The following is a 26,351-nucleotide window of genomic DNA, read 5'->3' as shown; positions in this document are numbered from 1 at the left end:
GCACAAAACCAAACCATCAGAACTGAATCCTCAAACTCAACCCAATCCAGATGATCGCCAAACCCAGAAGTGTTGCCACCATAAACCTTCAAAGCCTCTCGGCACCAAAAGAACTGATCATTTCTATTACCATGACGACCCGAAACACTACCAAGCTAACACTTCTCATTGCTAGTACACTATGATCCTTAACCAAAGCTCACCACTAACGATCCTAGCATGAAACCACGTTCTCCTAAAGCCCAGAAGCCACTATATTTTCTCTTAAGAACCCAAAATGATGCAACCGAGATACCCCCTTTGAATTATTCTATGAATCTAATGTTGTTTCCTTAACTTATCTGATACTGAAATGTAGGATCACTAATGATAAAGAAAATAACACAAGTCTCAGAATCCTCCAATGAAATTCTTAGATCTTAGCTATGTACAAAGCTCGAGGAACCCTCAAATACCACATATGAATCTTAAACTCATTAGAACCTTTTCAAGTGCCATCCATTCTGTTCTAATCTACATGCACCACCAAAACAAGCCAAACAACTTGTGCTCCATTACCACATAAATACCTACGGAGTAACCTACATCTCTAAAAGCAACCTAGTGAATCCTTACTCTATGCACCCTACATCCACCACAAATAGAAAACCCGAATCACTCCGAGATTTTCATATATCCATAAGGTGTAATAAATCATGCATGTAGAAGTTTTTTTACTCGAGTCATCATCGAAATCAATCTCTTCAAGTCATAACTGATCAACAAACATGCATCATACCTAACTCAACATACCACATAACCGTGCAATAACCTCGTCGACAGCGGACTCCCCCACTTAGTTCAAAGCATAGGACACAACTTCTGATTACCCATGATAACCTTATTCCATAGCTGCCATAATCCCATAGTGCAATTCAACTAAATTTTATACACTCATGTATCTCTAATCATAAGATACCTCAAATCATCTATTAAGCGCATATCCATCCTCGTGACATCCATGCGAACTTCCTCAAGCGAAACAAACTCGAATTGTAGCACATACACTTCCCCCTGGTTGAAAGAAAACTCTTCACATATACCTCATAGGGATCACACAACCCAAGAACATTCCACAGGAGATAACCCACTTGTTAGCCTCAAATTGGCATCTCACTATGCCCTATCATAGGTACAACCACTATGCAATCACTAAATCTTCCGAGTCTAACTCATCAACAAGACATAAGAATCTACTTCATTCAATAATGAGCAACTAAAATATCCAGAACACTCTTATAACTCGAGTTTGTACCACACATCGGGACATAAATGAAGAATCCATAGGGTTTTACACTCCAAGCAAACCCTCTTCATCACATCCAACCCATCTAAGTTCAGACCTCAATTACACAGTACTCATCATATAGATATCCAATCATTCACTGAGCCATCAATTCCATTCCTAAGGACACTACCGGGCATGTGAGTCCAAGAGTACATTCTCACATAACTGAAACCGTCGAGCCCAAGCTGCGGTCTAAACCTGGCGTGAAGTCTGCCAAACTGGCCTATCTCGACAACCTAGAAAACACATCTTGCACCTCATCCATGACATCACAAGTCGGTTATGCACAGCGACACTGAGTGCTTAACATAACGTACTAGTGGGTGGAAGGAATTCAAAGAGATACGCTTCAACCTGAATCAACATCGCACGACAAAGAAAGAAAGATGGGAAATTTTTCCTAGATGCCTTATAGCCTCTCGATGATAGGTATGGATATCATTACACCAATCCGCAATACTCTACTAGGCACTCGCTCAAGACTCGTAGAATTTATGAACCTAGAGCTCTGATACCAATTTGCCACGACCCAAAATCCGTTAGTCATTATGGCACCTAACCCAACCTGCTAGGTTCACAACTAACACTCATCACAATTCAAATGACAACAAGAAGAGATCAATAATGAATAACTGAATTTTTATACATCAACCCAAGGACTGGTATTACAAGTCATGAGCCACTAAGTTTATGTACATTTCAAATAGATGTGGTATTTATTTTCATACCAGCTTCGTCAAACTCGAATTGCAGCACATACACTTTCCCTGGTAGAAAGAAAACTCTTCATATAAACCTCATTGGGATCACACAACCGAAGAACATTCCACATGAGATAACACACTTGCTAGCCTCAAATTGGCATCTCATTACGCCCTAAGATAGGCACAACCACTATGCAATCACTAAATCTTTCTTAGGCTAACTCGTCAACAAGACATAAGAATCTACTTCGAGGTTGTACCACACATCAAGATAGAAATCAAGCATCCATAGTCCTTTACACCCCAAGCAAATCCTCTTCATCACATCCAAACCATCTAAGTGCATATCTCAGTCACACAGTACTTATCATATAGCTATGCAACCACTCACTGAGCCATCAATCCCACTCCTAGAGACACTACCGAAGCTTATAAGTCCAAGAGTACATGCTTACATAACTGAAACCAGCGAGCCCAAGTTGCGGTCTGAACCTTGCCTCAAGTCTGCCAGACTGGCTTATCTCCACAACATAGCAACACATCTTGCATCTCATCCATGATATCACAAGTCGTTGTTGCACAGCTGGTACTGAGTGTTCAATATAACTTACCAGTGGGTAGAAGGAATTCAAAATAACACACCAGTGCTCCACATAACGTACCAAAATATGGACCCGATATCTATAAAGTCAAACATTGGCCAAACCTTTAGATTCATTAAGCCTTGAAACTTTCAAATTTCAACAAAACGCGATAACTCGAGTTAGGAACTTCCGAATTCGATTCGGAGCATACGTCCAAGTCCCAAATCACGACACAGACCCACCGAGATTGTCAAAATACAGATCCGGGTTCATTTCCTCAAAACGTCAACCTAAGCCAACTCAAATAGATTTTAAGATTTTTTTAAATATTTTATCAGTTTTTAATATAAAAACTTTCCGGAAAAATACCCGGACTGCACATGCATGAGATATTTGAGGCATCGAAACAAAGAATTAGGTTCTAAAACTCTAGATGACCTATCGGGTCATCACATGTTTGAATTGAAAATTCGAATTAGAAGATGAACATGAAAACAATTAATGTGTATCACATTGTGTATTATTGTGTATCATATGTGTATCATGTTATATCAATGTATATCAATATATACATGTGTGTGTGTGTAATACATTCATGATACATGTTTGATACATGTGTCACAGAAGAGTTTTTTGAACTTGATTTTAACTACAAATTTTGATACCAAATCAGTCCAAATCACATCTAATATTGCTCAAATTTATTTTTTTTGTGTGTGTGTATATATATATATATATATGAGTCACCTTGTTTGCTATCTCATCCATGAAATTTCCTTTTCATCTTGCATCTACTGTTGCTAATCACGCTTAAAAGTATGGAAGGAGATCTTTCCGTGTGATTCTGGAAGAGAAAAAACCTTATTTATTGGGTTTTCAATTTTTATATATGCTTGGTTAATTTTGTTAATTTTATAATTAATGGCCGTAAGTTAGAACTTATTTGAGATATTTCTATAAGATTCCCTTCTTCTTTTTTCCGAGCCAGAGGTGTCATTTTCAGTGTGTCTATGTTTTCAAATTCCATCACCGTATTTTATCAGCCCATGAAATTAAAAAGCCTCCAGATTCCCGTGAAATTCCTTCACCGTCTTCAAATGTCCACCATGACACCATCATAACGCCGTCAAGAATCTCCACCACAAATGCCATAACCACCAGCTTCCCACTAAGACCATTGTCCGCCGTTTCCCGCTCGCCGCCACATAGATCCCACCAGTTTATGATATGATATATACTTTTTCTTTTTTAACTATTCTCTCCATATAATATTTCACTACTTAATTTATCCAACCTCAACAAGACAACAATCACATTTCTCTTCCAATCCGTTGATGGAACTCGTATATAGTAGTTCTAGTGAACTTCAACAATGGGCACGAAATAGTTATTTATATGAAGGATTTTCACCATCTCTTTGTCGCACCAAACTGCAACATGATCAGTTTGACTTGGTAGATGAAAGTCTGGAAACCGAATAACTCTAACTTTCAACTAATATTCACCGGATCAAATTAATCCAACTTACAAACATTAGAATAGAAAACTCAGCACATTTGCCTTAACAATTACACTGAAAATCAAGAAATTCTTAATTAGCACATTCACAAATTCTTTGGCTTTGACTAAAGGCGTACGCGAGATTTGAAGTTTTTGGTTCTAAAATTCTTGCCCTTTTAAGTAACTACATTCTAAATTGATAATTTATATATATAAAATAGATTTCTTAAGTCAAATCAGAATTTAAACCAAAAGATACTGGGTTTGGCCAAACACGCATCTTAAACTCTAGCTCCGCCCCGCTTTGACATTGGTGCATGGGCAGACATATGGGACGACCGAAAGTGATAGTATTGGAATAACGCATTCGTAAAGTCTGAGAATAAAAAAATGGCAGAGAAATAGACTTGATCCATCTTATTGGGACCTAATTAATAGACAGATGATCGATATGTCAATGCCTGGATTTATTCTCTCTTCCTGCTTCTTCTTCAACGAGCTAGAGATCAAATCTTTTCAAGTGATCAGGGAAATGACAAACAGACAGCTTGCTTCAAATGTGTCGATCAAAGGGTGGTTTAAACGGGGTCACCAAGAATAACAATGATAACAAAAGTCAACATAGAATACATAATCCTAAAAAAGATTCTGTTTTAAGAATTACTCATTTTACATGTTCAGTTTAAGTAAGTCATACCTCGTATCTACCAATAAAAAGAGTTATTGTTATATGAAAGCCGCATTAAAAAATAATCAGCTATAGTAAGTATGAAGAGATCATTTGATTAATAGATATCTAACAAAGTAAAATCACAAACTTGTTGGGCCAAACGCATACACAAGTATAGGTGGTGGTCGATAAGTAATAAAGTAAGAAGAAAGTATCTAAACTAAACTACATATAAGTTATTTGTTCAAGCCATTTTACAGAAGATGATTGTAATTTTTATTATCCAAAATTACTACGAAAACTGAGAAGCAATCAAAAGAACAAGAATGCTATTAGAGCAAACAAAGGAACAAATTAAATAAGGATAGAGATATTCTAGAGTTATGAGATTAACGTTTCTCCTATTGTATTTTTCTGGTCAATGCAACTACTTGATCTATCTGATTTGTTGATTAACATGGTTTATTATACTTGCGAAGTTCTTTTGATTCTTCGCTCGCCTATTCAAGTCAACCTAATACTATATGTCTATAGGATTAGAGTTAACTAGAATGCATGTATATCTCCTATAAAAACAACCAAGGTAACTAGAATATGTCTATCCTAATAGCGAATCTATTCTTCATGCCCGGATTCAAGAACTTATTATATTCAATCTTATATGCAATCTATAGTTCTCACTGATAGGTTATGCATCCTATTATGTTTTGATGATCTAACAAACTTACTGTTCAGAACCAGATGGGAACCCTATTCCACATTCTAAAGTGCTCAAGAACAACAAGTCTCAAGTTTGGGACATCTTTCAAAAATTCAGAGTCAAAGAAATAACAGAGGAAACAGATGGACATCAGTTCCCTTGCTGATTGTACCAGTTAACCACCACAGCTGTAAAGTTGCTACAATTGTTTCTCTGCACACATGCAATAGTGCAAACAGTGCAGCAGTCACTTTATGGGGAATGTCCTTATACCAAACATGCTTGCATCATTCAAATGATGTCATTCATGTAATATTATCATGAAGCAAAGGAAAAACAACACTCTTGCACAATCTAGAATCGATCAAGTTTTCTCTCAAGTGTGTCGCAATCTTGCAAGTGACTTTCAAGGCATCAAGAACAAAGAACAATATAACGAATGACCAGTTCCCTACATTGAGTCATTATATGTCCTTAGTTGTATGACACCTTTGTTAAAGTGATTTACTTGTAGTTCCTACTTAGCTTAGTTAGAAGTATTGTGTACGAAACCTTTTGAAAACCATAAACCTTATGTTTGTTTCTTAGCTAGAGTTAGTCGAGTTGTAAGCTTTGTAATAGAGTTATTGAAAAGGGGCTTGTGATAATGTTATTACAAGTTAGTGAGGGATTGGGTGGTTAATTCCTAGGTTACAATAGTTTGTAATCTGAAGTTTGCTCAGTAGTGAAGTTGAAGTCCTACGAGGGTAGGTCATGGTTTCTAGTCCTGTGAGCTGAGAATTTTTCACATAAAACACTATTGTGTTATTTATTTACTACTGTGTGTGTCTCTATGGGAACTAATAGTGAACCTGGTTCTCTATATAGTTTGGTGAACCCTTAGTTTCTATCAATTGGTATTTGAGTAGATTCTTTCTATCAGGCTAACACCTAGAAAGGATCCTCATGGCTGCTGCATCAAACTTTGAAGAAGGTTAATCTACCAACATGCCACCAAGATTCAATGGCCAATACTACAGATGGTAGAAGACAAGTATGCATGATTTTATCATAGATGAAGATTCAGAGCTATGGGATGTTATCTACGATGGCCCCTTCTTTCATACGGAGATCCTTGGTGAACCAGCAGTGAAAGTTCTCAAAACAAGAAAGGATTACAACGATGCTGACCGCAAGGCTATAGAGAAAAACTTTCGAGTAAAAAAAATCCTCGTCTGTGGTATTGGACCAGATGAGTACAATAGTTTTTCAGCCTGTCAATCTGCCAAGGAGATATGTGAAGATCTCAAAATAGCACATGAAGGGACAACTCAAGTCAAACAATCGAAGATTGATATGCAAACCACTGAATATGAGCTCTTTAGGATAAAGGATGATGAGTCCATTTAGGACATGCCCACTCGTTTCACCTCTATCATCAATGAGTTTCACTCTCTGGGAGGAATCATTCCAAGGAACACAATTGTCAGGAAAATGCTTAGTGTATTACTTGGTTCCTAGGAAAGCAAAGTAAATGCCATCATTGAGGCAAAGGACCTGCAAAAGCTGACAATTTTATGAACTCATTGGTAATCTAAAAACTTATGAAATGAAGAAGAAGAAGGATAATGAGAGAAGAGAGCCCAAAAGAGAGAAGAACGTGGTCCTCAAGATAGATAACAATGACTCAAGTGGTGAGGATGCGGATATGGCTAACCTAGAAAGGAGATTTCAGAAAATGGTTCGCAAAAATGGAGGTATTCCAAAAAGGGGCTACTCCAGTAAGCCAAGAAACTATGACTTGTGTCATAAGTGCAGGAATCTAGGACACTTCATCAAGGATTACCCTCTCCTCAAGCAAGAACAGTATAAACACAACACCAAAAAAGCAGCCAAGAGGAACCCGGTTCCTAACAAAAGATTCAAGAGAAAAGATGTCGTTAACAATATTGTAAAACAATCTCTTGCTGTATGGGGAGACTCCTCCAGCGAATCTAGAGGAGATGATTCTGGAGAAGATGATGAATAAGGTTATAGCTCCATGATGGAAGTAGAATGTAAAGCAGCTGAATATGACTCTATCTTTGCCATATGGAAAAATCTGATGACGACGACGATGATGATGATGATGAGGTAAACTTTGTATACGTTCAAAGAAATTTGATTCTTACTCTCATAAAAGCTTATATCTTTGGAAAATGCTTTAATTGATGCTTATCATAGTCTTATAAATGATAAAAATGCAATAACTGTAGAACTAGGTAAAGTAGAACATGAGAGAGATGATCTAGTGGTTGTTGTGGTCGATCTAAAAGAGACCATTGAATGTTTAAAAAAAGGAAAAAGATGTTTTAACTGAAAAGATTGCAAACACAGAATATGAGAGATATGACTTATTAGTAGTATTTGTGGACCTAAAGGAAACAATTGAGGAACTAATGCGGGAAGGTAGGCATGAGATCGGTCAAAAGGGAAAGGAAGTTGCAAGTGAGGAACATCTTAGGCTTGAAAATGAGCTAAAATTAGTGAAATTTAGTTTGTATGCTGAACTTGAGAGTAACAGACAACTTCAGGAATATCTAGGCGAGGTAAGAATAACTTAGAAATATCACTTAAGTGGACCTGGTCCTCTGATGCTATCACCGCCATGTATAAGAACAATTCGGAAAACATGAAGGGAATCGGGTTCCAAAGGGAAAAGTCTCCTTACAACCCTCATAGCAAGTACGTTATTGTCCCTAATAACTAGCTTTGCACTCATGGTGGTAACACTAAGCATTTTAAAGATACATGTAAAGCTAGATTTCAATCCTAATAGGAAAATAAAGTTTTTGCTGAAAAAAGTGACTACTGCTAAAGAACCTAGTCCCTCATATAAAAAATGGGTGATGCCTGCTTGTAACAAAAGAACCTTAATTCACCTTTTTTCCTCACTTCAAGAGACCCAAACTTGTTTGGGTTCCTATGTCTAATCCTTGATTTCCTTGTGTAGGGAGCAGTGAAAGGGAGCAACCAAATATGGTATATGGACAGTGGTTGTTCTAAGCACATGACTAGAAGCACCAATGATTTCCTTTCACTCAAATCCCTGCAAGGAGGGAGTATGTCCTTTGGAAATGGAAAAAAGAGATACATTCTAGGAGTAGGAAGAATTGAGAAGTCTCTCACTCATTCAATAAAAAATGTGCATTATGTGAACGACTTAAAGTACAGCTTATTGGGTGCTTCCCAAATCTCCGACAAAGGAAACATGGTGGAATTTGTGTCAAAAACATGCACAGTCACAAATCTTGTGATTGGTGAAATGGTCCTGGTGGCTAAAAGATACAAAAACATCTATGTTGCTGATTTTGAGTCCTTACAAAATGGGGATCTCACTTTTCTGAGTGCATTTGGTGATGATGCGGAACTATGGCACAAAAAATTGGGTCATGCAAGTTTTATGTTACTGAACAAATTGGTCAGGAAGGACCTGGTTCGTGGCCTGCCCAAGTCAAGCTTCAAAGATCACAAGGTGTGTGATCCATGCGTAAAAGAAAAGCAAGTCAAATCCTCCTTCAAGCCCAAAAATGAAGTTAGTACATCAAGGCCACTTTATCTCCTCCATATGGATCTGTGTGGACCTATGAGGGTGCCAAGTAGAGGAGGAAAAAAGTACATTTTTGTTCTAGTGGACAATTATTCCAGATTCACCGGACCCTATTCCTCAGAACCAAGGATGAAACTTTTCCAGTATTTTGCTGCATTTGTGAAGAAGATCCAAATGGAGATGAGCCATAATATAGTGTGTATATGATCTGATCACGGTATAAAATTTGACAATGCAAAATTTGACAAATTTTGTGCTGAAAATGTCATGTCATAATTTTTCAGATCCAAGAAGACCTCAACAAAAATGTGTTGTGGAGAGGAAGAATAGGACTCTTGAAGATATAGCAAGAACAATGTTGATTGACAGTGGCATTGCAAAAAGTTTCTGGGTAGAAGTAGTCAATACTACATGCTACTTGGTGAACATGTGCATGATCAGGTCCCTTTTGAAAACAAACCCCGTATGAACTGTTGAAGGGGAGGAAAGCCAAGCTGTCAACATGTAAGGACATTTGGCTGCAAATGTTTTTTCCTCAACAATGGTAAGGAAGCACTTGGAAAATTTGATGCCTAAAGTGATGAAGGAATCTTTCTAGACTATTCATCACAAAGCAAAGCCTCCAACAAAAGAACTCAATGTGTTGAAGAAAGCATACATGTGATCTTTAATGAATCTCACCACCTATGTGGGAAAGATTCACATGATAATATTAATCAAGACGGAGAGTAGTCAATTATTCCTGGTGAAGTCATTGGCATGGCAAATGGAAAGACTGACATGATGAGTCACATCAAGGAATCAAATGATGATGGTGTAGTTGCATCTCCAACTCATATGAAGGAACCTAGTTGCTCAATCACAACAACTGAAGATGAGAACATAGTTGTTGATGTTGTCCAATGAACCCCAAATGCTGAGCTGCGAAGCGGAACTCACATCAACCAAGTATCACATTCAGAAGTACCTAGACCCTCTCAGAATGAGATTCAAGTGTCTAACTGGAAGCACAAAAATTCACATCTTTTTCAAAACGTGATAACTCCTCTTAACTCAAGGATTCAAACTAGATTAAAATCAAGAAACTCACTTGCCTTCTCAGCCTTTCTCTCTCAAATTAGGCCCAAAAATATCGAGGAAGCATTGAAAGATGCTAACTGGATTACGACTATGCAAGATGAACTCCATCAAATTGAAAGGAACAGTGTATGAGACCCGGTTCCTTGACCTGCTGATAGAACTATTATAGGAACAATGTGGGTATTTAGAAACAAACTTGATGAGTTTGCAAACACAATAAAGAACAAGGCAAGTCTAGTAATTCAAGGCTACAATTAAGAAGAAGGGATTGATTCTGATGAAACTTTTGCTCCAGTTGCTTGAATGGAGGACATCAGAATCCTCATCGCCTTTACATCTCATATGGAATTCAAAATTTTCCAAATGAATGTCAAAAGTGCATTTCTGAGTGGTTTTCTAAAGGAAGAAGTCTTCGTCAAGCAACGACCTGGCTTTGAATGTCATGAGCACCCTGAGCATGTATTCCAAATTGACAAGGCTTTATATGGGCTGAAGTAGGCTCCTCGTGCATGGTATGAAAGGTTGTCCAAATTTCTCCTTGAAAATGACTTTACAAGAGGAAAGATCGACAACACCTCATTTCTAAAGAAACGAGGGAGGAACATGCTCATCGTGCAAGTCTATTTTGACAACATCATCTTTGGTGCAACATATGATTCTTTGTGTGAAGAGTTTGCAAGGCTCATGGGAAGCGAGTTCGATATGAGCATGATGTAGAAATTAAATTTGTTCTTAGGTCTACAAATTAAGCAAACTCAAAATGGCACAATGATAAGTCAGCAGAAATACATCAAAAAGCTTCTAAAGAGATTTGAGATGGAAAATTCAAAGGTCATTGATACCCCTATTGCCACTGCCACTCGTCTAGACATAGATGAACCTGGTTCTCTTGTGAACGAGACCATATAGAGAGGTATCATTGGGTCACTCTTATATCTCATAGAAAGAAGACTAGATATTATTTTTAGTGTGGGACTGTGTGCCAGGTTTCAATCTAATTTAAAAGAATCTCATCTGAAGGCTGCCAAGAGAATAATGAGGTATCTCAAAGGAATGCAAGACATGGTTCTCTACTATCTCTCAAGAGACAATTTTGACTAGATCGGGTATGCTGATGCTGATTACGCTGGTTATCTAGTGGAAAGGAAAAATACTTCTATCATGACACACTTTCTAGGAACGTGTCTAATTTCATGGGGTATAAGAAAATAAAACTCAGTGGATCTTTCAACTGCAGAAACTGAGTATGTGGTGGCTACCTCTTGATATGCTCAACTGTTGTGGATCAAGTAGCAACTAGAAGATTTTGGTATGTTTCTAATTGTTTGCCATTACTGTATAACAACACCAAGGCTCTCAACACGGCAAATAATCCAGTTCAACATAAAATAACAAAGCAAATTGATGTGAGACATCATTTTCTCAGCGATAATGTTGAAAAAGGGCTTATCTGCAAGAAGTTTTGTAATACAGAAGATCAAATTGCAAATATCTTCACCAAAGCTGAGCAGAGAGCACTTTGAAAAGAATCGTTTGGAACTGGGGTTGATAAAATCAAGTTGAGGACCTGGTCCCTTGATGATTGGCTATGAAAGAAATGAACAGGTAAAATAGCTAAAAAGCATTTTATGGGAAGGTAAAACTCATTTCTAAACCGTTACAAGTAGACGCATGGTGATTATAGAGCAAACAAGAAGCTAATAGTATTGCATCTTGGTAAAAGGATGAGGCTCATATTACAATATCTATCAGGGAACCTGGTTCCCTTGACACAGGTTAGTAGTTCTTTTGTACTCTCATGCACAACTTTTTAAAGACTAAAAATGGTGCCGCGTCATAAAAATGTCAGTTTCTCCTTTTTACCCTCTTTAGAACCCAAGCATCCTACCCGTTATGAAATGACTCGACTACCAAAGAAAAATCAATATCCGTCCCTAACCGGTCCCTCACCCTCTTTAAATAAATCCAAATATTGTCACTCTCATAATTGTTCACATCAAAATCCAAAATTTCCCTTTTTCTCTCAACAGCCAAACACTTTCTTTTTCCATAAACTCTCACTACACTCAACCATGTCTGAGAATCTCGAAGCCACAAATGTTCTATGTATCGTCCCCACTATGTCTTCATTTATTGAAGCATCGATGACAGAGTCTACGAGCCCTATACCAGCTAGTCCAAACCCTAAGAAAGATTCCCAACAACCCACTACCTTTTCTCTAACCTAATCAAGTATTGGTTCTCATTGGAGTCACAGAACCTTGAATTCCAAGAGGTTTGTGGCTATAACCTCTCCTTTTGCCTCGTCGAAAAAAATGGATGAGGGAGAGACGGTAGAGGGAGAATAAAATTAGGAAGTCTCTAGTCTTCAAGTGGAAGAGAGTTCTGAGGAACAACAAGGTGTGGTTTATAATGGAGATGAGTCCGGGATGACTACCCAAGGCCTCGATTAGAATGTTGCCGATTTTACAGGTAATACTCTTCTTGTGCCTTCTGAGTTTACTTTGGGGTTAAATGAACAAGAGGCCATAGAGAATATGTTGTCAATAACTGCTGAGGGAAGTTTGGTTAGTGGTTATGAGGGTGTGTCTGAAACTAATGGGTCTTAAGGGGAAGGTGATAGTTTACAGGTAGAGGGTAGGGAACCGGTGCCTATCAAAAACCTAGCACCTGAAAGTACTATTGAGGAACCACTTGAGGGACATGATCCCTTAGCACAAGAGGAGCCCTCTGCTCCTAATAGGGACGAAACCTCATGTTCTTCAATAGAACCCTAGGTCAGTATTGATCCTGCTCTTTCTCCTCATTTCTATGTTGAGCCATTGACCATTGTTGCTCATGAGATGAGATCTATGTCTGAGGAAAAAAATGAGGATAGTGAAGAAGAGTATGAAAATGTGGCTCTTTCAAGCTTCATCAGTGCTAGGAGTAGAAAGGAAACACCCAAGGAGTCCACTACTAAAATACCTACTACTAAGGTGCAAAAGAAGGAAGCTCTTGAATCAGTTCTGAAGAAAAACAAAAAAGTAAAGAAGAAGAGGATATTCGTGAAGGGTAGAAAGTTTGTGAATGAGGAAGTAGTGCCTACAACACTTATTGTTGACATTGATGATGAGGTGACTGAGGAACTCGGCTCTTTAGTTTGTAAGTCCTCCAAGAAACCTGCAATTTCAAGATCAAGGAAGGAGTCATCTGTGAGTGTGATGGAGTTTAGCAATGTTGAGGTTGACAAGTCCGATTAGAAAGTGGCCGAGGTGTCTGATGAGAAGGTGTTTGAGAAATACAAAGTGAAAAGTGTAAGAAAATCAGTGAAACGGAAGGCTAGTACCAATGAGGACCCTGGTTCCTCCAAGAAGGCCAAGGTGGGTGTGGCCAAAGATGAAGGAAGGGAAAATTTGAGAAACAAGAAGGTGTTGTGGGGCAGCACATTTGCCCTGATATTCTTGACATGACAGGAATGCGCCAACTGGTTGATATCTATGAATTTCAATAGTGGACACATTTGTTCACAAGTGAGAGTCCTAAAGTGTATAAGGCAGAGGTGCACAGTTTCTATGCCGACTTTTTCACAGTCAAGGATGAAAACATCTGCATGAAGGTGAATGGTGTTGACTTTGTTATTGATACTGTTGTATTGGGAACTATCTTGAGAGTGCCTACTGGCGGAATATCCTATATTGAGGGGACTTATTCTTCAAACTTCAGAAATGCCATCTTGAAGGATAATACAGTACAACAAGGGGAACAGGTACACAAGAAAGCCCTCCTTACAGTGTACCAACTGATGTTTGAAATGGTGAACAAAGTTCTCCTTCCATGGGAAGAAAGACATTCCATTATGTTACGAGAAAACTTGTTTCTTATGGAAGCACTGGATGCCTACACCACTATAAACCTGCCTAGTCGCATGATAGAGCATATGAAAAAAGTGGCAGATTTTAAGAATAGTAATCATGGGCTGCCTTACGGGTTCCTACTCACTAATGTATTTGAATTCTTCAAAGTCCCTTTAGGAAAGGCTAAAGTATGAGTGCATTGATAATAGGGGAGGGGTTGGCAACAATTCCACTATTTCTTAGCTTATTGAAGCTTAAAATAGTTCCACTGAAGAGATAAGGAAGTTGAAGGCATGAAATTCCATTCTCAAAGGTCAGCTCATTCAGGCCCAGGTGGCACCGGGTTCCAGCACTTAACAAAGCACAGAGGTTGCCCGTCTTATAAAGGAAAATGCTGATCTTTGAAAACAGGTCGAGGGCTTGAAGAAGGCGTTTTTTAATGAGCAGGTGTCAGCAAATGCTCGAATAGAGATCCTCTTTAGAACTCTTGCCTCTTCCTTTGTACCTCCCTCTTACATTACTCATTAAACTTGTTCCCTTTCAGTGTCAAGTTCAAGTTGTTTGTCCTCTGTTTTTGGTTTCCTATGTTTGGATATGTTTAGTGGCTGGTATTTTGTTTTTTGTTTTTTGTGGATAATTATGTAACAAATGGTACTGCTCCTTGTTATTTCCAAAATTAATCAATATCCCATCCTTTTTCTAGGCATGCTTTGCTCTTATGCTCTGTTTTAAGTCATGTTTGTGTGCAGATCTGGGATGAGTTAACCTGGATAGACTTCATTTTGCTTATTGCTTGTGACTAATCGTTTTATGATGTCAATTAATTGAGCGGAAATAAGTTTAAGGGGAAGTTCAGGGGGAATACAGGAAACATGTATGATACTCTTATTCTTAGGGGGGACTTCATCTACAAGTTTGTTATTATCAAAATGGGGGAAATTGATACGTTATGCATCCTGTTATGTTTGGATGATCTAACAAACTTACTATTCAGAACCAGATGGGGAACCTGTTCCACATCCTCAAGTGCTCAAGAACAACAAGTCTCAAGTCGGGGACATGTTTAAAAAATTCAGAGTCAAAGAAACAACAGAGGCAACAAATGGACATCAGTTCCCTTGCTGACTGTACCAGTCAAACCCCCCACAGCTATAAAGTTACTGCAACTATTTCTCTGCACACACACAATAGTGCAAACAGTGCAACAATCACTTTATAGGGAATTCCCTCGTACCAAATATGCTTGCATCATTCAAGTGATTTCACTCATGTAATATTAACATGAAGCAAAGGCAACATCACTCTTGCACATTCTAGAATCGATCAAGCTTTCTCTCAAGTGTGTCGCAATCTTGCAAGTGACTTTCAAGGCATCAAGAACAAAGAACAACATAACGACGGACCAACTCCCTACATTGAGTCATTATATGTCCTTATTTGTATTGCACCTTTGTTAAAGTGATTTACTTTTAATTCCTACTTAGCTTAGTTAGAAGCATTGTGTAGGAAATTCTTTGTAAAACCATAAACCTTGTGTTTGTGTCTTGGCTAGAGTTAGTCGAGTTGTAAGCTTTGTAATAAAGTTATTACAAACGGTCTTGTGATAGAGTTATTACAAGTTAGTGAAGGATCAATAGATCAATTCCTAGGTTACAATAGTTTGTAATATGAAGTTTGCTCAATAGTAAAGTTGAAATCCTACGATGGTAGGTCGTGGTTTTTAATTCCGTGAGCTAGGAGTTTTCCACGTAAAACTCTATTGTGTTATTTACTTACTACTGTGTGTGTGTTTCTGTGGGAACTAATAGAGAACCAGGTTCTCTATATAGTTTGCTGGACCCTTAGTATCTATCACTCACTTTTGAGCTCAACTATAAATTTGTAGATAGTATTCTATTGTTAGCTATATAGTAAAATAATTTAGCCCAATATTGAATAAAAATTCAATATGATAAAAATATATAATATCGTCAACCATCAAACAACAATATTTAATAACAACTTGTAATCCTAGAACAAGGGGGAGGGGGTGTTAGCCACTCATGTTCATAACAACAATGAAAATGTTAATTTTAAACATAAAAGATATGAACATATACAATATGGAGAAGAATCAATTATCCCTGCTCCGTTTGGGTTTGTAAGCCCTTGTCGTCTTCAAAATATTTCTCATACTTCATTAATAACATTTAGGATGTATTTATAAGCTAAGACCAGAGACTCAAGTCCAAAACTTGGTAGGAAACGAATAATTTGCAAACTGGTGGACACTAGGCACCTAACCTCGTGTGGCCAAGTTCGGAGCGTGCCTGGGACCTTGCGAGGCCATGCCTAGCACTTTATTCTCCTTACTGGAGCCAGGCGACGCCGAGTCTGTGCCTGGTGCTTGCCTTGCTCCAGTTTTCGCCTTTACGTGCTCTTTTCAAGTGTTTTCAGCATCCCTTTGTACAACCATCATTTCTTTTTACATTCCAATAATCCTACACATAAAAACAACTTAATTAAGCTCAAACGTAGCACAATTTATCATTAGACACCAAAATATAAGGTAATTAATGCACTAAAGATATAAAATTATAGCCAAACATCAATACTATATAAAGAAATGCTTCCACCAGCAAAGTAGTTATTTACATTTATGATGTGCCAATGGTATCCTAATATTGCCCGATTAGTAAGATGTATAAAACATAAAAAAATCCAGTGTTGTCCCAAAAGTGGGGTCTGAGGAGGGTAGAATGTACGAAGACCTCTTTGCCTTTAAAAAGGCGAAGATGATGTTTTGCGGTAAACCCTAGGATCAGGAAGGAAAAGGGAGGGGCAATAAGAAGAAAATCAATCTGACAACCGGAGCAAAAATATAAAACTAATACTAAGTAATGCTATCAAAAGACTGAAATAAAGCAACAACAAGTAATAAAGACAATCTAAGGATAGAAAAAAAATACATGAAGGACACTAAGTGATGTATCAAAGCTACTGTGGCAAACAAGAACAATAGTAGGCTACCTAACCCTCTACCTTTATTTTCAACCTCCACACTTTCCTATCCAGGATCATGTCCTTCGTCTACTAGAGTAATGTCATATCTCACGTAATCACTTCTCCCTAATACTTATTCGGCCTGCCTCTACCTCTTCGTTGGCCCTCCAATGCCAGCGTCTCACACCTCCTCACCGGGGCATCTGTCACGCCCCAAACTTGGGGGTGAGACCGGCACCTACTGCCTCAACTATCCTTGTGTATCAACTTGCAACTAAGGGACTCTGAAAATATGATATCATACTTTGACTATGGGCCACATTGCAAGGCAACTGTGAATACTGACTAGGTATCGATATAAAAGTAGGCCGACAAGGCCGCCAGAATCATTACAATTTACAAACCAACCAAATATAAATGCAAGGCTTGCAAGCCCACCATACTGCACTAACTAATAGGATATGTCTACGAGCCTCTATTGATGGATATATTGTGATCGGACTAGCTCCCCGACCTACTCATAACATATATACAAGATGTACATAAGGTTCTAGACCCGGCTACTCCGAAAGGCATGGAGCTTACCGAACAAGCTGAACTCGGGCAACACGTAATGAGGAGGTCTACCCGTCTGTCTGTCTGAACCTGCATGCATGAAATGCAGCCTCCCCCCCAGAAAATGGACGTTAGTACGAAATAATATTCCGAGTAAGTAAGGCAATATATTGGAAGCTGAAACTGAGCTGATAATATAATAACTGAAAGTAACTAGGAGTCAAAGATAATCTGAAGATATGCTTACCTGCTAATATTGACTCAACTCTCACAATATAGTAAGTAAAATAGTTGTCCGGTCCTATAAGGCTCGGTATATATATAACTGCTCTACCGTAGTAGGCTCGCTCATAGGCGCTCGGCCATACTAGGCTCTGTATCTCGACCAACTGGACTCTCTCAATGGCACTCGGCCACAGTAGGCTCGGTATATAACTTACCATCTGATCAGAGGTTGCCCAATAGGAGCCTGCCCATCGATTATAGCTCAATGGTAATGAAAATACTATAATATTGTATATATAAACTCTCTGCTCTCTTGAGTGGAAAAAAAATACTCAATTGTATATGAAGTCCCGATAAAGAGAATATTGTAACTTACAAAACTAGAAAAATATACGTAATTTCAGGGATATTAATTTTTCTTTATGCCTCATTATCAAACTTCTATAATGACGAGATCATGCCAAAATGAAGGAAGGGATCATCCTTGACATACCTGGAATAAGAAAATATCTGTATGATATTCTTAAAAAATATTATATTGTGCTTCCTTAGAATTGCATCTTTCACATAATCAGATCTTGTATTAATTTTTCGAAGCAAATTTCATGTTTCCATCTCTTGCGTTTTTGGTTACTAGATTTGATCTTGATATAAGATATCACATTTTGAATTTTTGAAATCTCACTTAATAAAAGTGGAGATGAGATTCATGTCTTTTTATGACATAATGATTCCATTTTTCTTAAAATTCATATATAATTGATGTTAGAAGATTTTGGTCAAATCCTCAAACCTTGCCACCTATATATTTAACTTAAGAGTCATACATAGGGAATTGGGGGTTGTTTCCACATTGATTTTTGATCTTATACAACAATCAGTTAATTTAATTAGGTAATATCCCGCTACCCGGAATTAACCAATTACCCGCATAATTAAGAATTATCTCAAATTACTTAAAATTCTACTTATTTTTAATACACTTTATACATCCTACCATCATGGTCATATGGTACATTGTATGGTAATAGTCCATAAATATCGGGTACTAACGCTGTCACACCTCCTTTTTACTACCTCGGGCAGGGTATAAGGGAGTTTTTCCAATTAAAGTGACAATCGAAATGGGATTATTTGGTTAAATTCAGAGTCACCACTTGGGATAATTTATTAGTGTCCCAAGTCACCGGTTTAAAATCCCGAATCGAGGAAGGTTTGTCTTTGTTTTTTTCAGTCCGCGAAACATAGAAATCCTAGTAAGGAATTTTGTTCACCCGGGAGAAGGTGTTAGGCATTCCCGGGTTCTGTAGTTTTAGCACGGTCGCTCAACTATTACTATTGGCCAATTTATCTGATTTTAAAATATTTTTGAAACCTATGTGCATTTTTATTCATTTTAAACTGCTTTTAATAATCCAATTGTTATACAACTAATTATTTGGTTACACATTGCAAATCATGTCACGGGAATCGTACTCATGATACACAATATATTTATTTTATTAACAAGATTAAATTATGGACGGGTCACATAAATGTACCCCCGGATTTTAAAAATTAAGCATCACAACTACGTCACGGGAACCGTACCCATAGCCATGATAATTGTTTAACTAATGCGCCTAAAGTAAACTACGAAATCAATTTTTTAGTATCTAAGTTATAAAATTAATGTGAGGGCCATGAGCGATTTTAATTAAGATGGCACACCTTACTCCATTTTTAAAGAACTATACTTAATTGAGATGGCCTTATGATATACTTATCTAGAATTGATATAAATTTAATGGGCAGCTATAGTAGTAAAGATTTTGAAGTACATGGCTGGGCTTAAATATTCGAAGCCCAATTTTTGTTTGAGCTTAATCCAAGGAAATTATTCAAAGAGGGAAAAATTGGGCTCAAGAGAATGAGCCCAGAAAAGTGACCGGGCAGATGTTTTTCCATTTCAAAATGAGTTGTCGGTCTAGACCCAATAGCACTCAAGGCAAGTTGTTTTCTTATGAAGCCCAGACAATTTACATTTCAAAGTTTTAATAAAGCCCAATAGCATACAGATAAGTGATATGCTAGCCCAAACATCACAATACATAGATAGCCATGTTATATATCCTTTAAACAAATTGTTCTACTATTACTGTACCATATATATCTGAAGATCTAAAACTATTACCAATTTATTGCTGAATTCACACATGTAATTATCCGAACAGTATTCAAACTCTAAAAACTCAGATTGAATATGTACAATGATGACGATGGATACTAAACAAATCCAGATGTTCAAAGTCAGTAGTGTAACGACTCGACCGGTCGTTTTGAGCTTTTGCACTTGATCGCCAGTTCTCAGGAATGTCTTGCCCCGTGTAATGTATTATGACTGATGTAGATCGTTGGTTTTAGTTTTTAGGAAAATCGGAATGGATTTGAAAGAACAATCTCAGATGAAAGCTTTCAATTTGAAAGGTTTGACCAAGAGTTGACTTATTTGTATATGATCTCGGAACGAAATTTGTATGATTTGGTTAGCTTCATTGGGTAATTTATGACTTGGGAGCGTGATCGGAATTGGTTTTGGAGGATCGGAGTAGAACTAGGCATGAATTGGTGAAGTTGAGATTTTGGCGATTTCCGATTGGTAGGTGAGATTTTGATCCAAGAGTCGGAATGGAATTCCGAGAGTTGCATTTGCCTCGTTATGTAATTTGGGTAGAAAATTTCAGGTCATTCAGACGTGGTTTGGCTGGGTTTTTTGATCGAAAGCGTATTTCGGAAGATTTTTTAAACTTAGGCTTGAATCTGATGTGATTTGGTAGATTTGATGTTGTTTGAGGTATTTTGACGATTTGAGCAAGTTTGAATAAGGTAGTGGGTTATGTTTGTGCTTTTGGTTGAGGTCCCGGGGGCTTCGGGATGATTTTGGGTGGTTAACAGAAGAGTTGAGGTGTAATTACAGCTTCAGATTTTGCTGCTTCAGATTATGCATGTTTTTGGTTGCATAAGCGGGAGATGAGGAGATGGTCTGGGATTGCAGAAGCGGTCAGGTTAGCCGCATCTGCGGAGTCGCAGATGCGGGGCCTGGTCCCTTTAGTGAGTTCCGCAGAAGAGGACGGGTGACCGCAAATGCAGTACCGCAGAAGCGGGCTTTTGTTCGCAGATGCGAAAAATCCCTGGGCAGAATGTTTTAATTCGTTTCATCCGCAATTTTGAAGCTCATTTACTCCATTGTTGATCATTTTGAGATCTGGTTAAAGGAAATTGAAGAGGGATTCGAGAGGAATCACCTAGAGGTAAGATTTTTGAGCTCAATACTTGATTATTATTGTGAAATCCACCTAGAAATTCATGGAACTAAGTTAAAAATGGAAGAACTAGGGTTTGGAATTTTGAACTTTTGAATTGGGATTTGAAGAACCATTTTAGGTCAGAATTGAGAACTTTTGGTATGTATGAACTCGTGGGGTGATAAGGAATCTAATGATATGAAAATTTCTGAGTTTCGAGAAGTGGGCTCGGGGCTCGGGTTTTGGTAATTTCGGGATTTGTGCTCGTTATTGATTTTTTTTCGCTTGGGCTTTGTTCCCTTATCATATTGTGATGTATTCGTTCTGATTTTGGATAGATTCGACGCGCGTGGAGGCCGATTTGAGGGGCAAAGGCATCACGAGCTAGAGATTTTGCTGGTTCGAGGTGAGTAATGATTGTAAATGATGTCCCGAGGATTTGAACCCCGGATTGCACAACGTAGTGCTATATTGAGGTTAGACACGCGCTTAATGGCGGGCAGGGGGTCGTTTACTATTGGGGATTGTAACTTGGTCCATCCCGATTGATGTTTTTACCGCGTATTTGACTGAGACTTAATTGTTGTCATCATGACTTGGGCTTATTGTCATATTTGGGCTTCTTGCCTACTATTTCAGTCCTTCATCGACTTTTATCACTGTTTCCTCACTATTTTGTCATACTACTTGAACTCATTCCTATTGATTTACACTGTTTGACAAACTTAGCCACTTTTACTTGAATTTGAGACTTATATGATCTTTCAAATGTTGTTTGGGCTGAGCACTACTATTTTACTGATGTCCAAGGGGCTTGTGATGATTTATGGACTGAGTGAGGCCGAGGGCCATATGTGAGGACATGCTGAGTGATGTGAGGCCGAGTGCCGAGTGATGTTGCCACGAGGTGGCTTGATATAGTGCCTGGGCCATAAGGGGGCCCCTCCGGAGTCTGCACAACCATAGTGAGCGCAGGTACCCATTATTCTGAGAGTGAGCCCAAGGGGCTGATACTATTCTAAGAGTGAGCCCGAGGGGCTGATACGAGTGATTGTGAGGTAGCCCGAGGGGCTGGTACTATTCTGAGATATTACCCGAGGGGCGAACTTTTATGTGTTCCTCTTTCATATTTACTTGTCATTTTACCTGTTATACGGTGGTATTTGTGCCCGAGGGGTGGATTTTCTGTGCTTATCGGCACTAACTGTTTTGCAATCATTGCGTAATTGTTGAAAAGTCATTTTCAAGAGAGGTTTAAACTGAGCTAAGATATTTCTAAAGATTTCACAGCTTCACTACTTTTCTCAAAGGGTTTTACACTGCTTCTATACAGCATGTTGGTTGTTTACGTGATTTCTTACTGCTCAGTTGTTATTTACCTTTATTACTCACTGAGTTGGAGTACTCACTTTACTCCCTGCACCTCGGGTGCAGATGCAGGTATTTATTCCCCCGGCAGTGGGTTTTGTGTTGATCGGAGGCTGAGTTATCGGAGTTTAGCAAGGTGGCTGCCGGCGTTCGCAGCACCGCTTTTCTCCCTTTTCGTTCATCAGTCCTGTTTTGTACATTTCAGACCTTGCAGTTGTATTTATACTCTAATAGATGCTCGTGACTTGTGACACACCGGTATCGGACTGTGTATGGGCTGTATTCCGCACTTTATAAAGAAATATTTTTCTTAGTTTGTGGTTATCTAAGCATACTAAAACTGTTTATTAATATTAACTATTCTGAAAAGGCAAAATGGGTTAGTTGGCTTGCCTTGTCTTCACGAGAGGTACCGTCACGACCGGGTTCGGGAATTGGGTCGTGACAAGTAGCTAATCCAACGAAATCATGATACGAAGTTAAACCTGGACTGAATCATCAATACTAACCTAAATAATTTAAACAAAATCAAATAGGAGATGTTCATCATCTAACCTAAATCCATACTACAAAAGTGTAAACAAGATGTACTCAACAAAAGAGCTTTTCTTGCCAAGTAGCTAGCTACAATTCGAATCTAAACTTGAAAGAGAGGTATAATTTCAGTAACATGAATGAGCAAAGGAAACACATAAAATAAAGCTAAAAACTGTAAAAGGTAGACAAATTTTAAAAAAACAGTGTGAATCAATTGGAAAGGCTACATATATAATTAGATCTTTAGAATTCAATTACATATTCCAAACTTGCACTTCATATATCAGGGTCCCAAAAGATACCTGGAAATAAAGCAAAATGGGGTGAGGACCTCAACAAGAGCAGAAATATGAGTAAAGCAAACAGATTAACCGCAAACTTTAGCTTCTTGAACCTTCTTTAAACCCAGAGAAGCAGAATTCCCACGAAAGTTCTTTTAATTCTTAAAAAAATCAGAAAAGAAGAAAACCCAACCAGCAATGCAGAAACTCTTTTTTTTTTGTAATTTTTAGTGTTTGAAATTCTGATGGATTTTTCAAGACTTTGGTGCAGAGAATAATGCTTAAAAATCTGTCCTTGAGAGTGAAGGAAGGGTACTACTTATAGGACTCCAAGGCCATGTGCTCAGAAACAAAATTAGGGAATTATTCCCAACCTACAAAAGGCATCTTTTAACTAACTAGGACAACTGATTGTCCCTTATTGGCTCAGCATATTTGTGCTTAACCAAATAGGGACAGCTACCCCTTATTCTGGAAGCTTCCAAATGCAGAAATTACTTGAAAAAGTCCCTATTTCATTTACCAACTTAACCCCCTAACTTTTAACTATTCAATTAACCCTCTAAGGGTTTCTAACAATCAGCAAATTATGGCAAACAAGAACAAAGCAGACAGTATTAAAAAGCAAAATCAAATAACATTAGAAATGCAATTAAGCCTTCAGACTAATCATAAATTCATTTAACATGAACCAAATTAGCAATGAAATAGAAATAGAAATAACTCCAACCCATTACTCACACGAGCCCAAAACTAACAATGATGAACCATTATCTAAGAACAACCCCAATTGAACATACCAACATGCTAGGCCAAGGAATCATACTGATTCAAAGTTAAACTAATTAGACCTGAGAACGTACTGATTGAACCCAGAATCATGCAACAAAAGGAAATCTAGACTAGCACAATAAAAATATTGATTTCACAATTAAACTAATTAGACGCGTACTAAACCAAATTAACAGGACCTAACAAAACTACTAACTAAGTATGCATAATCAAGAAAGAATAAAGAAACGAAAAACCTAACAATCCAGGATTATGGCTAACTAAACTTCTTCATTTTTCGGTCAAAGAAAGAGAAAACAGAAAGTAGAAGGAAATAGAGTGATGCAAAAGAGAAGAGGCTAAAGAAGAAAAGAAGTATGAGAAAATAGAAAGAGGAAAAAAGGATGGATATACCTACTGCATGAACGAAGAGTGACTCCGGCAGGACCTGACCCTCTCCGATTTAAATCAAAAATAGGTGTCAAACGACTGTTCCCATTGTGAACAGACGAGTAGCACCCATTTCCGGCTCAAATCGTCTTGGAAGCTCATATTTAAGGTTTGCATGTCACTAGATTTGAAATTGGTGAGATTTGAGAGGGATTCGAGGGGATTGATTTGGGGATCTGGAAAGAAGAGGAGGTGAGGAGTATTTGGTGTAATTTTGGAGTGATTTGGAGATTGGTCGCCGCCATGAGGCAATTTCTGGCAGCGGAATACGACAGAGACGGCGGGGAATATGAGGGCGGCTAGGGTTTCCCGTCTTTTAGTTTGAGAGAGATAGAATGGGGGGGGGTTGAATGGGTATGGGGGCGTTTGGATAATTTTATACTTAGGAACGGGTAGTTCCTATCCGTTCGATTAAATGGAATCAACGGATGGGATTTAATGAGATAGAAATGACGTTGTTTGGTAGTAGTAGGGGCCTGGACCGGGTAATTGGGTATTGGGATGGATTGGGGTGGATTTTGGACGGGTTTTAGCTGAAAAAGTTGGGCTTTGGCGGAATAAAATTAACACAAACACCCCTTCTATCCAATTTTCCTTTCTTTTTTGTTTTCTCTTTTCTTTTCTTTTTCTTTAATCTAAAACCTAAATTAATCTAAATTTTAAACTAACCAATTTCCTAAAATTTATAAAATTCCTAGATCCTAAATCAAAAAGAAAATCAATAATCTAGCAATTAAAAGGTAAAAATGTAAAATGGGCCACTTTTTTTTGTAATTTTCACTTTTAATGGAACAAATAATTAACTAGTTAATCCTAAAAATATAAAAATAAAAAACCTAAATGCAATGCATGGTATTTTTGGCGTTTTCATAATTTTTAATGGAAATTAAATGTGCACAAAAATGCAAGCAGTTAATAAAACCCTACAAAAATCCTATGAATTGGCAAATAATTGGAAAAAATCTATTTTCTTGAATTTTATAGGAGTAATTCATATAGGGCAAAAATCACGTGCTCACAGCTGCCCCTCTTTGCGTGGAAATATGAAGAGTTTTCGTGCAATGATAAATTAAGCGGATAAGAGCGTTTTATCCCGTTTGAATACTCTGTGGGAAGCATTTTTGAAAGATTTGAGTGTACCTTGCTTCCGAGGTTGCCTACATATCCTTGGCTATAAAGAAATTAGGTCAGTGTATTTCGGGAAGCTTTTGGCAGTTGGGACTATCGGAAAGCTGTAATTTCATTGTTGCTGCTTTTGTTACTGCTTGTTGAACTCCTTATTACACCAAAGCCAAAAAAAAAAAGCTAGGCTAAACTATGATTTATGAATTACAAGAATCCTATCTATCATCTTCAAACATGGTCTTGTTGCTTCTATCATTCTGTTGTTTATCTTGAACTGCTAACATGTACTCTCGAGGCGAATTTCTATTGTTGCTAATGCGAATTGAATTCTGAAATAAGGTTCCCTGGTTCTCCAGGTGGGCGCCTGATTGCCAAAACATGAACTATATTCCCTTGTTCTCTAAGTGGGCGCCTGATTGCCGAAACTCGAACTGTATTCCCTTGTTCTCCAGGAGGGTGCCTGATTGCCAAAACTTGAAATTGTATTCCCTTGTTCTCCAGGTGGGCGCCTGATTGCCAAAACTTGAATTGTATTCCCTTGTTCTTCAGGTGGGCGCCTGATTGACAAAACTTGAACTGTATTCCCTTGTTCTCCAGGTGGGTGCCTGATTGCCAAAACTTGAAGTGTATTCCCTTGTACTCTAGGTGGGCGCCTAATTGCCCAAGCTTGAACTATATTCCCTTGTTCTCTAGGTGGGCGCTTGATTGCCAAAACATGAATTGTATCCCTTGTTCTCCGGGTGAGTGCCTGATTGCCAAAACTTGAACTGTATTCATTTGTTCTACAGGTAGGCGCCTGATTGC

The 26,351-nt window shown here is 38.0% G+C and overlaps 1 protein-coding gene across 1 annotated transcript; it reads left to right on the top strand.

Annotated features, from left to right (window-relative positions):
• The first annotated feature begins 6,520 nt into the window (after positions 1–6,520).
• Positions 6,521–6,874, top strand: LOC142163310 (uncharacterized). Its single transcript, XM_075220583.1, has one exon. The coding sequence runs from the start codon at positions 6,521–6,523 to the stop codon at positions 6,872–6,874; it is 354 nt and encodes a 117-aa protein (XP_075076684.1).
• The last annotated feature ends 19,477 nt before the right edge of the window (positions 6,875–26,351 follow it).

The sequence above is a fragment of the Nicotiana tabacum genome, chromosome 8, assembly GCF_000715075.1.
Source record: "Nicotiana tabacum cultivar K326 chromosome 8, ASM71507v2, whole genome shotgun sequence".
Classification (NCBI taxonomy): Eukaryota; Viridiplantae; Streptophyta; class Magnoliopsida; order Solanales; family Solanaceae; genus Nicotiana; species Nicotiana tabacum.
Note: the sequence above shows the minus strand (reverse complement) of the source record. Positions and strands in the feature narration are given on the sequence as shown.